A 14,336-nucleotide genomic window follows, 5' to 3' on the forward strand; every position below is an offset into this window, starting at 1 on the left:
TATCAGTAGTTCATAAATAGGGGAGAAATGTCTCTAATTCTAATTCTTTTTTTCCAGGCATACACAGATTACAGTGATTCTGTTTCCAGGAGAATGGGTTTTATTCCTCTCCCATTGGCTGTTTTAGTAAGTCATGTATTTTATATTTTTCAGGCCAAAAATCTTTCACTGGTTAGTAGGAATTCTGGTTACGGATGAAATATTAATTCAAGGCCATGGAAAAATGCTTCATATCTTTGAAGAAAACTCAGCGTGAAATACATGAGGACCCATTCCTTTGCCACCAAGAGACAGTATTATTTTTGGTGCTCTATTTTAAGGCCACATAGAAACTGAAGCTAAAGCAGAATCAAGTTGATGATTATTGGATGTAACTTCACTCCAGGAGCATAAATGCTCCAGGATTTATAAAAGCTATTGCTAAATTTCCTGTTAGAATTCATGGTGTTGGGTTTTATCCTACAAATGGTTTGAGAACCTGATTCTTTCAGAAACTCTGTTTATTGTTGCCACACTTGAGGTCAATATACACATTTGCTGGAGTTTTCTTCATACAACTGAGTGTGAGATACCTGTTTGGTTTATGAACATGATCACCCTAATACAATAATTCCTCTTTTAACACTATACATGGGTTTCTGAAAATGTTCGTGCTAAGCGAAAATGTGCTATGGGGGGGGTCAATTTTCCCATTAAAAATAATGGAAAAGGTGGGGGTTGGGTTTCAGGTGGTGGTGGCAAAGTCAATTTTTTGTTGGTGCTGGGTTATCAACGTAAACGTTAGATACCTAGTGACAAGATATCTAGCAACACAAATCACCACGGTTTGTTAAAACACAAAGATAAACACATGAGTGAGTGGAAGAGCGCTGTGGCCACGTGTATTCATCCGCTCATGCATATTACCATTGTTTTCACCAACTTATACCACCCGTGCGAAGTAGTTTGCCACTTGATTATTTTCGTGTTATTTCAGGGACAGTCGTGTTATTTGAAAAATGTTCCCTAAAAAAAAAAATTGTGCTATTGAGGAAAGGTGTTAAGCAGGCACATGTTAAATGAGTAATTACTGTATCTTGTGAGGTAGGGAAGCATTGCATTATTATATCTGAGAATGTGGCACATATTAAGTGACTAGCTTAAAGCCACATAGGAAATCTGTGGCAGAATTAGGAATAGCACCTGAACCTCTTAAGTTCAAGTTCAGTGTCTTAACCACAAGATTGTTCTACATGAGGGCCCCTCAACTTCAGAATTCATTCGACTCCTTGGTCCAGAAAGAGTTAGTTTCTTTATTTTTATACATGCTGGAACAGCCTGCCCTCCTCCACCCTCACTTCTGTGGAAAGGAATTGAACTAAGGATTATAGCAGGGATGGGTAATAAAATGGCATCCGTTCACTGGGGTTAGGCCCTGGTGGGCCACTGCTGCTATATTTACCTGCGCCTTTGCAGATACAGGAGATCACAGCACCTGTTGTCCAGGAACGGCGATCCGCAGCCAGCAGAAGCTGTGATTCCCCCATACCTGCAGAAGCACAGGTAAATCCTGATTGTTCAGTCAGAATAGCGAAAGCAACTGGCTGCCAGGAGGCTTAACAGTATTGTAGGTTTTTAGGCTCTTGGTAAGACATTTTTTTAAAAACACCTTCAATATTTTCTTTTCATGCCCTTCCCTGCATTAGTATGTTGAGTGGCTTAGGCTTGTCTGTACAGAGAAAGTGACCAGAATAACTATTGTGGTATAAACTGTTCTGGAATAGCTCCTTTTGTACCCTCTTGCCTCTTAGGTGGGCATGTAATTCCAGAATGAAAATGACTTTATTTTGGAATAATTATTGCATTTTGTGATTTCTGAGCACCTATATTATTCTGAAATAGTGATTTTTATTCTGAATTAATGTCCATGAAGGGAGCTATTCTGGAATATCATATTCAGCAGTAGTTGTTCGGGTCTGTTTTTGTGCATAGACAAGCTCTAAGTCATTCTGTCATTGGACAGAAGCAGTCACTCTGCTAGCAAAGTCTCATAATGTTACTGGTAGAGGGATTATTGATGTAAAATTGTTGGGGTTTTGGTGCAATGCATACAACTACAGTTATCTACTTAGACTTCAAGTATGGAATGAATCCCTATTCAGGATAGTACTTAATACATGTCTAAAGTTCAGCATGTGCTTTAAATCCTATTCTGAATTAGGATGGACTTAACACAGGTTTAAGTGTTTTCCTAAACTGGGACCTTAAGCACTACACTGAAAACAAACTTGTGATTTCTTGGTGTTCAAACTTTGTATATAGATAGGTTGTATAACCTGCTGACTCCACAGATCAGCTAGGTTGTATAACCTGCTGACTCCACAGATCAGCTTAGTCTCCAGTTTTCTTTAGTGCAGAGTGAAACATTAAAATACTTCACTCTATCAGTATCTTTCCCCACATACACATTGGGTAGTTTCCTCAGATATTTGTATCAATAATTAGTATCCTCTTCAAACCCTCATTTCTTTCTTGATTCTGCAGTGAAGTCATAATGCTAAATTTGATATAAGTTGTTTTTATAGCAACAGACTGTAGAGTTATTACTGGCATTACAGCTCTACTGCATAGATACTCTTGTAATATTTATTTAGACAATTCCTAAATCATTAGCAATATCCAGAATTCAAAACCTTACAAGGTTAATTGTTAGTATAAATGTTCTCATTTTTGTCACAAACTTGTCCTACTCTAATGGATTTATTTTAAATAGTCTATTCATTATTAATTTGTATGCCTGAACTATTGAACTTTTATTTTTAAAACAGCTCATCAGAGTCGTAACAAGCTCAATAAAAGTACAAGGAGTCTTGGCTTATGCCTGTGTTGTGCTCTTCTATTGTGGGTAAGTGGAACACAAAAGAAGCAATTATTAAACCACATTTACTATTTAACTAAATGATTGTAAGAAATAATTTGCTCTGCTGATGTTTTCATGGTTCAAACATAATACAGTCACTTCTACATGGAGTCCAATACGTGCATAATTTACATAACATTCATTGCAGAATAGTCAGAATGGCTGAGGTTACCTATATGGAATGCAGATTTGTCATGGAATTACGCCTGTTGGAATTCTGCAATTGTACTATGGGTCCAAATGAAACAGTTGCGGAATTCCTACAGAAGTAAAGTACATACTTTGGCAGAAGCACGGGCGATTAAAAATAATAGCCATGCACTCTGAGCATCCATCACTGAGCAGTTTGCAGATAAACATTTGCATCTGTTTCAAAGTCTTCCTGTTCAGATGGGCTATGTCTACATGACAAAGTTTTTTTTTTTCGGAAAAGCGGCCTTTTTTCTGAAGAAAAACTTCACTTATGTCCACACAGCAATTGCATTCTTTTGGGGAAAAAAAATTTAAAGAACAAAGGGGATTTTCTGACAGGCTTCTTCCTCGTAGAAAGAGGTTTACCATTTTCCAAAAGAGCTCTTTCGGAAAAAGGCATGTGAACGGGGAATGGGGAGTTCTTTCGAAAGAAGAGGAAAGAGGAAAAAGCACCAGGTTCCCTGGTAGCCACTTGGTCCATAGTAATCACAACTTATATGCGAGATAGCGTGCGTTCAGTGTGAATGCTATCTTTCAAAAAAGATTATTTTTTCGATGTACTTTGGCAGTCTGGACGCTCTCTTTTGGAAGATCTCTTCTGGAAAAGCTTTTTCTGAATGAAGCTTGCTGTCTAGACGTAGTCTTAGTGTGAAGTTATGATTATGGTCAACAAAATGAAACTAGATTTTAAAAGGGAGAGAAGATGGGTGTAAAGAATGATTGTTTTTTTAAGAGTGGGTAAGAATGCAAGGGTTAATGCTTATACAGTAGACCCTCGCTATTTGCTGTAGATATGTTCCTGGCACCTCCATGAATGGTGAAATGCGCAAAAACCGAGGATAGTAGCTCCCAGCTTTTCCCTGTGGCTGTTGTTCACCTATGTCTCAGGCTAGCAAACTCTTAAGGACCCTGCTAGTTGGTTTAGTTGAAGACTCCCACTTCACTGGTTTGAGCATATGATTTAAGTGATACCAGGCAAGCACGAAAGAGATTGATTTAATTACAAACAAAACATGCTTTCCAGTGACTAAACTTTAATTTTAGCAAGTTTCAATTTTTGCCTAAGCAGTTTCTCAGTATATAAAGTGTCAATTCTTGCCTTTCAGGCCAAGAGTGTCCAACTTTTCTAGGTGCTGTACCTGTCAGTGATGGTTTACAAACAAAAAATGTATTTCCCTTATTACTCAATTTATTGTGTTTGCCTCGAGAGCCAGGACGGCTTCCTAGGGTGCACTTTCTGTCCCTCAGCATGATTATTGAATGCTCATCTGAGGAAGTGGGTTTTGTCCACGAAAGCTCATGATACTATATATATTTTTTGTTAGTCTCTAAGGTGCTACAGGACTACTAGTAGTTTTTTAAAAAAGTTACAGACTACAGGAGGCCCCTGACTTACAATGCGATTGGTTCCTGGGGAAGCATTGCAAGTCGGGGGCATCGTAACTTGAACCCTCATATACAGTAGGCACCATGCACCGTCATAAATGCAGGCCGAGGGCATAAGTCAGGGGTTTTTGGCCCCTTCTTCACTTACAAAAATGGTTTAAATATTTAAATATCCCCCGCGGGATTTAAATAAACATGGCCGCCGCGTTTTTTCCAGCTTGAATAAGTAGGAATAAGAGATCTTCCGGAAAAGGGCTTTATTCCGGAGGATCACGCCAGTCTGGACGCTCTTTTCCGGCTTTTCCCCAAGCCGAAAAAAAGCGGCGGCCATGTTTATTTAAATCCCGCGGGAGATATTGAAATCCCGCGGGGATTTCCCTATTCCAAAGTTAGAAATTAGCATGCCTCTTCCGAAGAAGGGGCCAGTGTAGACATAGCCATTTTGATAGGAATTTTTTTCAGTTCAAAATTTTAGACAATTTCTAATCATTAAAGTACCATAAGCATTTATGTGGCCATCCTGTCCTTTTACAATAAAGCTCCTTTACACCACTCTGGCAATGCAAAGCAGCTTTAACATTTTTACACTTGTTTATATTCCTGGGAGAATTTATTACACTTGGAGATATAAAACAAGCAGAGTCTTGTTTGGGGGATAAGGCAATATGCTGTGTTTATTGTGACTGTAGAATTCATTTACAGTACTGAGCTACTAAAATTAACCACCGCACATACATACCCTCATACATAGTTCTATGGATGGGATATAATTACCAGCCTTAATTGTACTCTGTTTTGTGCAGTAAGACTTGAGTCTCGACTTAAAGAATGACAAAGTGTAAGAATCCTGGGTCCAGAAGGGAGTTGACTGTGTTGTTTGTTACCATCCCTATTCAAGGAAACAGGAACTACATATTTTGTAAATAAACAAAGTCCATCAATAAAATACCTGACACAGACTCACCAATTCTGCTCCAAATGTGATACTGACCTTCAACATGTAGGAGATAGAGCCTATTTTGATGTTATGTATACATGAATATAGATAGATGTGAGCTGTTTCGTCTTTAGATTTAATGTATTAGATTAGATTTGTCGTACTATATGAATTTCAAAGTGAGAATGGACCTTATTCTTTTGTGATCTCAGGTTTAGAATTAGTACATCTTCTAAATCCTCTGAGTAATTCCAAATTCTGCACACTGCTTCCAGTGTCTGTAATTATAAGCTACGTAAGTGGAATTATCTACAATGTGAGAGACAGAATTTAAGTATTATACAGACATATGAGAAACACTGCCCAGATAATGCTTTAAGATTTTATCACAAAGGATTTAGATTGAAATAAGGAGGAAATTGTTTTGATTGCAACAATGTTTAAGTTACATTATTAAAAGTAATAAAAAATATTAAGTCATGCCCAATATTTGCCACTTCCATTTTGATTTAATTGTTCATAATTTTGAGCTGTTCATAGTCAACTAATCTGACCCACCTCTGCCCTCCCAATAGTAAGAAACTCAAAGTCCTGTGACAGGAAAAAACTTGGAAGCGCCTGTGTAATCCATGATGAAAATCTGATATTGGTACATGCCGTGGGTGGGTTGTGATCCACCAACATCCTGATTCAGCTCTCATTAAATTGGATTAGGCCCTACGCCCCTCATCTTTCAAAAGTGTGTGAAAATATCTTTAAAAAAAATCCTGAAAGCCCTTTTTTGGAAAGGATATGCAGGGAAAGAAAGCAAGGGACATATTTCTGTAGAAAGAAAAAATATTCTTACCCTAATAGAAGGGACCTTGTACACCACAATTACAGATCTGGGGCAATTTAACTTTGTTCAGTTTGTAGTTGCTTGAATTATAAAAAGAAAAGTTCCTGTTTAAATATTGAGGATTGTCTGCTCTGCTTGTCCTCCCATACCTCTGACTTTTAATAGGAAAATGTATTAAATAAAAATTCATTTGAGAGAAATGTTGTATGCTACATTTTTCTTTTTAACATAATTTGTGTTGATGCATTGTGATAGTTGAGTTGCTATTGAAGTATACTTAGATATCTTTACAATGTACAAGTTAAAATCCTTCAAGTAGGTCTAACTTAAATTCACTTTTTCCTGCAAATTTTATAAATTTAGATTAATAAACACTGTGATAATAAGATTTACACAATAAAGGATATTCTTACACTTCCTTGAGTAAGTAATAAGTTCAGAGACCCAAATTCTAAGTCAAGAACCATCAGATTAGCCTGCCATCATCTTCAATATGGAGGCATATCCTAAAAATATTACAAGTCCTAGCATGCAATATACTGTCGATAGTAGTAGTAACTCTCTTTTCAAAGGTAGATAAGCCTCTTTCCCATTTTACAGGTGGGAAAACTGAAGTGACTTTTCAAAATTTACATAGCAAATCAATGGCAGAGGTAGGAAAATTATCTAGGTCTCCACTATCTACTAAGTGGTGTTACTCCCAGCCTGCTATTCATGCAAAAATAGTATATTGCATGCTCGGACTTACTTCGTGGAGCATGCACCTCAGTGTTAAAGCTGACAGCTACTGAAATTTGTCCATTTTATGGAAATTAGGTATCGTCTTTGAACTTCAAGTTTCAGAGCTCATCCTAGTGTGTGGTGTTATTAGAGATGCTTCAAAACTATCACAAACGTGTGGTTATTTTTGGTAATCTCTTCAGATTAAATGTTTAAGTACTTAATGTTTTGAAAATTTACTGAAATTCCTATAGCTGCTCCATTAAGTAAACACTAATATTAACTAAAATATTATTAGGATCCAAATGCTTTATAGAAACACTTGAATTTTTTACCCCATGAAACTCTTTAATTCAAATTTCAAGCTTGAAACCAAATTAGTGTGCTCCTTTTGTTCTTTGTTTGTTTGTTTTGGTCTGTCTATAGGCCATAAGAAAGAGCCTTATAGTTGGAAGAATTAGCTAACAAATTAAATCCCTTCCGAACAGCAGAATGTGTAAATGTACCCTTTTATTTTTCAGGTTAATTTCACTAAAAGTCCTTAACAGCATTGTGTTGTTGGGCAAGTCATGCCAATATGTAAAGGAGGCAAAAATGGAAGAGAAGTTGTTCAATCCTCCCCCTAGTAGCACCCCAGGCAAACCACTCAGTAAACCCCAAAGCAAATTTAAATCTACTCAAGGTAAGTTTAATTGCTTGATCAGTGAAAATAAAACTGTTTCTAGATTAAACTTAATGTTCAATCAACAGTTCCTGTCACAGATGTTCAACAATATCTTTACCACAAACTGTATGTACCAGACCATAACTATGCATTGGTTTACATGAGGATTGTGAGGATACACCTAGAAGTTGAAGTACAGTTCTGTAAACAGAAACATTAATTTTCTATTATTCAGAGCTTCATATTGCACAGATCTAAATACTCTTCAGTACAATAAAACTCCTCCAGTGTATGGGGAAGAATATAGGGAAGCAAAAATATACTATCTTTGTGTACATGTGCATGCACATTTAGAGGAGAACCTTCTTGTAAATGCAGCTTTTTCACATTTGGCTTGAGATCTGACAATATTGAGGTTTCAGAAGGAATGTTCCATCGAATTCTAATAGAAATGAAAGTAAAATATGACATGTAGAAGGTACAATTACTTAAAATAGTAACGAAGATAGGAAGATTCCAGACAGCTTTTCATTCTTTAAGTGGAATTAACATTTATTCTCCTGATCTGAAGATTGCCTTGGTTTTTTTGTTTTGTTGTATATAAGGTCATTTTCTTAGTCTTCTGTAGTTTATACACAATATCTCTAACATCAGATGTTGAAGTAGAAGTTAAAATCTCTTCTTAATAATTAAACGTATGTATTTTTATATGCCTCTTTGACATAACATGGGGGAAAACAAAAACCTTCATTGTTCTGATCAACAGACTTGGATTATGTATGAAATATAAGGTGATTAGACATCATAGTGTCTCACCAGCAATACTAGAGTTGAGAATCTGTCAGCGTTTTTGGTTATAATAGCCTAAATATCAACTGTGTCAGATCACATTTGGCTGAAACTTATTGCATGTGTTTATTTCAAAATGGTTTAAATTAATAACATTGGGGGGTTTTGTTTATATAGTGAGAAAATGTATGTGTGGTAGGTCTGTGTGCTTTTTCCAAGAAATGTAACAGTATTACAGTACTGATTTTTTTCTTACAGTATTAAAATATTCTATAATTTATTTGTATGTGGGACTTAATAATTCATGCTATAAGGGTTAACCATAAAAACTTACCCGCAGTTCCCAGTAAATACATCCTGAAGACTATTTTTAGCTGAAGCAGCAGTAAGATCACCCAGGCCATTTCAGAAGAGAGCTTATGTCTCAAACGACACAATTTTATAAGAAGCAGAGACCTACATATTTCTGTGAATGTCATTTAAAATATTCTCAGCCTCTATAAATCCTCCAAGGTAGAAGCTTAATTCTTCAATGCCATCACTTTATTTTTATAAATATGAAGACTCTGAACAACAATTGTTTCCCTGTAAAGCCAAATCATATGTAAGAAGTTTTCTACCTTGCCTCCACTCCAGTGTATTCATTATTGTTGCAGAATTCTGCATTGTTGATTTAATCCTATGCCCCAATTATAGGCTTGAACAGCACAATATCTGTGCAATTTAATCACTCATATCAAGGAATTCATGTAGCCTACTTGCCTTTAGCTTATATAGGATAAGAGTATTTCATATTCCTGACAGTTTGCACCTTTGAAACTACTTTTGAAAAACGAGCTCATTAATTAGACTAGTAATTTTTATATTGAGCAGTGGTTTCTTCTGAAAATTCCCTAGTGGGAAGATACCTACCTTCATATTGAAACTCTATAATGAACCTTATGATTGTTCTGTGCTGTGTGCAGTATGTTTTACTTACATTGGATTTTAGATTACTCCAAAGATTAGTTGTTTTTCCTTTAAAAAAAAAAAGTAGATGGTATATACAAATGACTGAAGGAGGTGATAAAATAGAGACGCTGCTTTATAAAGTAATTATCTGAAACTAGTAATGACATGGTTTTACACATTGCTGAAATATTTCAGTTGCAAACCCCTATTTTGTAATGTATTACTTTTGTCAAAAAATGCTCTCTTGGCTGGATCATACACAGTTTCTCAATCCAAGCCAGATGTTTTCCAAAACTCCCCTTAAAATATGCACATTACCTTGTTTCTAAGAGGTGAAAAAATAACTTGATGCTCTTACTGCCAACTTCACTTTGGGGTGGGGAAAATCTATTTTCAGCTGTTTTGAAAACTATATTTTAATACAGGCAGTCCCCGGGTTACGTACAAGATAGGGACTGTAGGTTTGTTCTTAAGTTGAATCTGTATCTAAGTCGGAACAGGCGTCCAGATTCAGCCGCTGCTGAAACTGATCAGTTTCAACAGCGGCTGAATCTGGACGCCAGTTCTGACTTACATACAGATTCAACTTAAGAACCCCAGGCATCCCCAAGTCAGCTGCTGCTGAAACTGATCAGCGGCTGATTCCAGGAAGCCTGGGGCAGGGGCTTCCTGTAGTCAGCCGCTGGTCAGTTTCAGCAGCGGCTGACTTGGGGACGCCTGGGGCAGAGCAGCTGGGGTGCTGCTGGGTTGGTCCAGTAGCGCCGCCTCTCCTCCGCGCTACTGGATCAACCCAGCAGCACCCAAGCTGCTCTGCCCCAGGCGTCCTGATTCAGCCGCTGCTGAATCTGACCAGCAGTGGCTGAATCAGGACGCCTGGGGCAGAACAGCTGGGGTGCTGCCTGGTTGGTCCAGTAGCGCCCAGAGCGGCGCTACGGGACCAACTGGCAGCGCCCCAGCTGCTGTACCACAGGTGTCCGGAGCAAAGCCAGTGGACGCGTCTGGGCTGTCCACTGCCCGCGTGCTCCGCGGCTTGGCTCTGCTTTGCTCTGCTTTGGCCCTCCCGTCCCCCCCCCCCGTCCCCCTGGTCTGGGCTGTCAGCTGGCCAGGCGCTCCGCGGCTTGGCTCTGCTTTGCCCCCCCCCCCCCCCCCCGGTCTGCAGACCAGGGGGACGGGGGGGGACGGGCGGGGGCAAAGCAGAGCCAAGCCGCGGAGCGCCCGGCCAGCGGACAGCCCAGACGCGTCTGGGCTGTCAGCTGATCGCGCGCTCCGCGGCTTGGCTCTGCTTTGTCCCCCGTCCCCCTGGTCTGCAGACCCGGGGGGGGGAGGGGGGGCAAAGCAGAGCCAAGCCGCGGAGCGCGTGGGCAGCGGACAGCCCTGTCCGCTGCTCACGTGTTCCGCCGCTTTGCTTCCTCTCCCTGGTCTCCTAAGTCGGATCCGCGTAACTCGGGGACTGCCTGTACAGCATGGAAATATAAGTATCATATGTTCATATATAACTGCCTTTGAAAAAATTGTGTTAACAAATCCAATGTTTAGTTCTATTGAAACAAAAGAAAGGAACCCTAACAAATCAGGTGGTTCATAGAGTTATTTTGGGATTAGAGACCATAAAAACATACATTTATTGTTTTATCATATTTGAACCTACTCCATGGGATAAAGCTTAAGGTGTCCAGTTTCCCTATGTAGGCAGGATACAGTCCTGTCACTGATAACGTGTCTAGATTCTTTCATAGAAATCACGTCTCTTACTGCTGTTGATTGGCATCATTTCAGTGGGGATGGGTGGAGAAAACAAAGTTATTACACAAACCCTCAAAAATAAGGAAGTAAACTAAAAACATACCATATGGTATTCAGTAACATACCACAATGATCATGACCGTCATCAGCTTGTTTTATTGCATCCCATTATGTCTCAGTGTTGGATGACATATATGGTATACTCCTGCCTTTCATTGAACTTCTTTATTTTGCTGGATTTGTATCACAATGTTAATGGAAATTCACGCACAATATTTTATTGCATTAGTAAGCATTTTAGGCAGTGGTAACAAAAAGTAGCTTGACAGGATATTAAGTAGAATCTGGTTTCCAAAAGTGGTTCACTTGTTTTTGTACTACTTTTATTGTTCACATGGCTAACGTTCTGAACCCTCAGTGTAGCTTTGATAGATCAGTCTGTTTCAAATACATTGATGTGCTTATACAGATAATACATTTTTATTCTGATTTTCTGCTCTTCTAATAGGAATTTCCACAGATGAAAGTTTCTCTGCATCAGTTACCAATCAGCCTGTACAGCAGAAGGAAAATACAACATCTTTACTTGTGACAAGCAACTCTGATCAATTCCTGACGACTCCTGATGGAGACGATAAAGATATAAGCCAAGACAATTCAGAATTAAAACACAGATCTTCAAAGAAAGATTTGTTGGAGATAGACAGGTTTACTATTTGTGGAAACAGAATTGACTAAGTTTTCTGGATTGGTGTGCTTAGGAAACTGAGCTGTTGGGACAGCAAATACTACCAGAATGGACAGTTGCCCAAAAAGGCACTTAAATATTTATTTAAAAACTTAAATTATTAATGTCAAACAGATATTAATTTCTACAAGTAAATAGGTTTGGTTGCTGGTCAGATTAAGTAACAGAAATCTTTAACTTGGCTCTTTGGAAAATATAATGGATTGTGAGAGCCTCTTGTCTATTTGGCAGAGCTACAGTATCGCTGTTGCGGAATTAGATTGGAAAAATCAAAATCCTGTTTTGCTTTTTGAAACCATGCTTCCAGAACATATCATTTTTCATCAAGGTGTCTCCATTATAAGGATATAACTGGGAATATGTGACAACTTCAATAGGAAGCTCATCTTTCCAGTGACATGTTGTTTTCATAAACAGCTACAAACAGATTTCAAAACTTGTGCTTATCAGTGAACACATAAAAAGCACTGGTAGATTAAACAGTAGTCAAGATAATTATTCTTGTCACCAGAAAAATCTTGGAAGATGTACCTGAACTAATCAGAATAAAATACTACAGTATCTTAAATGAAAGACCTAGTGCATAGATAGTATTTTATCTAAAATCTAAACCAGGAAGGGAAATGGATCACAACTACAAAAAAAATACAGTGAAGGGTCCGCATAACTGGGCAAACGCAGCTTCATCGTTTTTCTGTTCAATTACAATGTGTTCTGCAAGGCAAGCGGTATACATTTATAAATGCTATATGAAAGGCTTTTTTAAAAAAATAGTTGCTTGTTTTTTGCAATTGGAAATATTTTGTTATATAGAGATTTCTTTATATTGAGAAAAGGTAATGTGAACTGCAGCCAGCAACACCAGTGCTGCATTAATTCCACATAATTCCAATGCAATGGAAGAAATAACTACTACATTTTGGTTTAAACAAGTTGATAAAAATGGCATCTCTATATTAACTTAGCTGGAAAAATTGTCCATAGAATAGTTATACAGAAATCAGAAGCATCCATTTTAATTGATGGATTTTAAGTAGATTTGAGTAGCTTTATTATGAAGAGCTTGGTGTGATGAAGTATAATGCATCTTAATTTCTGGTGTGTGTGGCAAGGTTGGGGGAATTGATGAAAGGCATTTTGAATCCCTCAAGAATGAAACTGCATTTCAGCTCAATAAGTAGGCTAGAGAACTGAATCAAAAGGCAGTCTTGCATCTAGTGATGTATCCTATATTTGCTGTTAAAATACAACATTAACCTCTTTTTTCAAAAACCTTTCAAAAGCTTTAAGTTGATGTCTGCTAAATTATTTCCCTTTGGAATTTAATTTTTGTTTTTGGCTATGATGCAGATATTTCAGTGATGAACAAACCACAGGTTTTTTATCAACTTATGTGTAATATATTAGAGTGGAAAAGCCAAAGTTCAGTGTTTATCTTATGAATATGAAATGTGGAAGAATATATGCTAATTCCTAATATTTGCAGAATTGTATTATGACAGAACAGAGAAATGTGTAGAAATAATGTCATGAAACTGAATGTAAAGTTGTCATGAAAATGGCTTAAACAATGTAAGTCAACATCATTTACTCTAAAGGGAGCCTCTTGCTGCCCCTTCTCTACCACCACTACCTGCAGTAGAGTCCACAATCAATTGAGTTGGTGGAGAAGATTCCAAAATGCCTTTATTTTAGATGTATTTTATGCTCATTGAGAAATTTGCACATTAAAATTCAATTCAGATCATCTGTGAATTGGGTACAACTTAAATTTTTCTGAGACTTAATTTTTTCAGTTATTTAGCAGTTGCTAAAGGAATCTTGGAAAGATTTTCATCTGTTAAGTGACATTCTGTACCAATTTTATAAGTGCATCTTGTGTGAAACTCAATAAAACACAATTTTGTAATCTTTGTTTAAAAAAAGGAGGGGAATAGGCTGGATTTCTTTGCTATAGTTGTCAAATTTGAATACTGCAATGTGATTCCTGCATATTCTGGTTTCACTATGAATAACCTATTTTTTTTGCAAGCATAGTATTGGCTACCTATTTTAGATCTAATTATGTTGCTGGGTTTGGTTTTTATTTTTATTCATCAGTATGTTAAACCCAAAGGGGGTACTAGTGCCAACCTACTGTTAATCTGAATGCTAATTGTTTAAAGAAAGAATCAAATTGAAATCCTGTCCATTTTTAACTTGGTTTTTTTTCAGTTGCACTTATATCATCCTGTTAATTTTTGTGGTTTTATATTCTGTTATTTTTACTATCCCTCCCTCACTATGTGAAAATGTAACCTACTATATTTTATCGCCATTTATTCTGTGGGTATGCACATACTTTTCAAGTGACTGGTAGCAACTGCATAGTTGGGGATGTATTCTAACAGGGGCTTAAAATGGGATATATATTTTATTTTTTTTTTACTCTAAAAGTAGGTGGCCAATCAGCATGAAATATCATACAAG

General features: G+C 37.5%; 1 protein-coding gene across 6 annotated transcripts in view; it reads left to right on the forward strand.

The window, feature by feature from the left end:
* Positions 1-13,614, forward strand: part of TAPT1 (transmembrane anterior posterior transformation 1) — an 88,996-nt gene extending 75,382 nt beyond the window's left edge. For all 6 annotated transcript variants that reach the window (XM_075930687.1, XM_006136982.4, XM_075930686.1 and 3 more), the window contains 4 exons: positions 58-126; positions 2,808-2,884; positions 7,494-7,654; positions 11,628-13,614. In XM_075930687.1, the coding sequence (XP_075786802.1) occupies positions 58-126; positions 2,808-2,884; positions 7,494-7,654; positions 11,628-11,857 (537 nt within the window). In that variant the 3' untranslated portion in view covers positions 11,858-13,614. The remainder of the gene's footprint in view (positions 1-57; positions 127-2,807; positions 2,885-7,493; positions 7,655-11,627) is intronic.
* Positions 13,615-14,336: the final 722 nt, after the last annotated feature.

This window comes from Pelodiscus sinensis, chromosome 5 (assembly GCF_049634645.1).
Source record: "Pelodiscus sinensis isolate JC-2024 chromosome 5, ASM4963464v1, whole genome shotgun sequence".
In the NCBI taxonomy this organism is placed as follows: Eukaryota; Metazoa; Chordata; order Testudines; family Trionychidae; genus Pelodiscus; species Pelodiscus sinensis.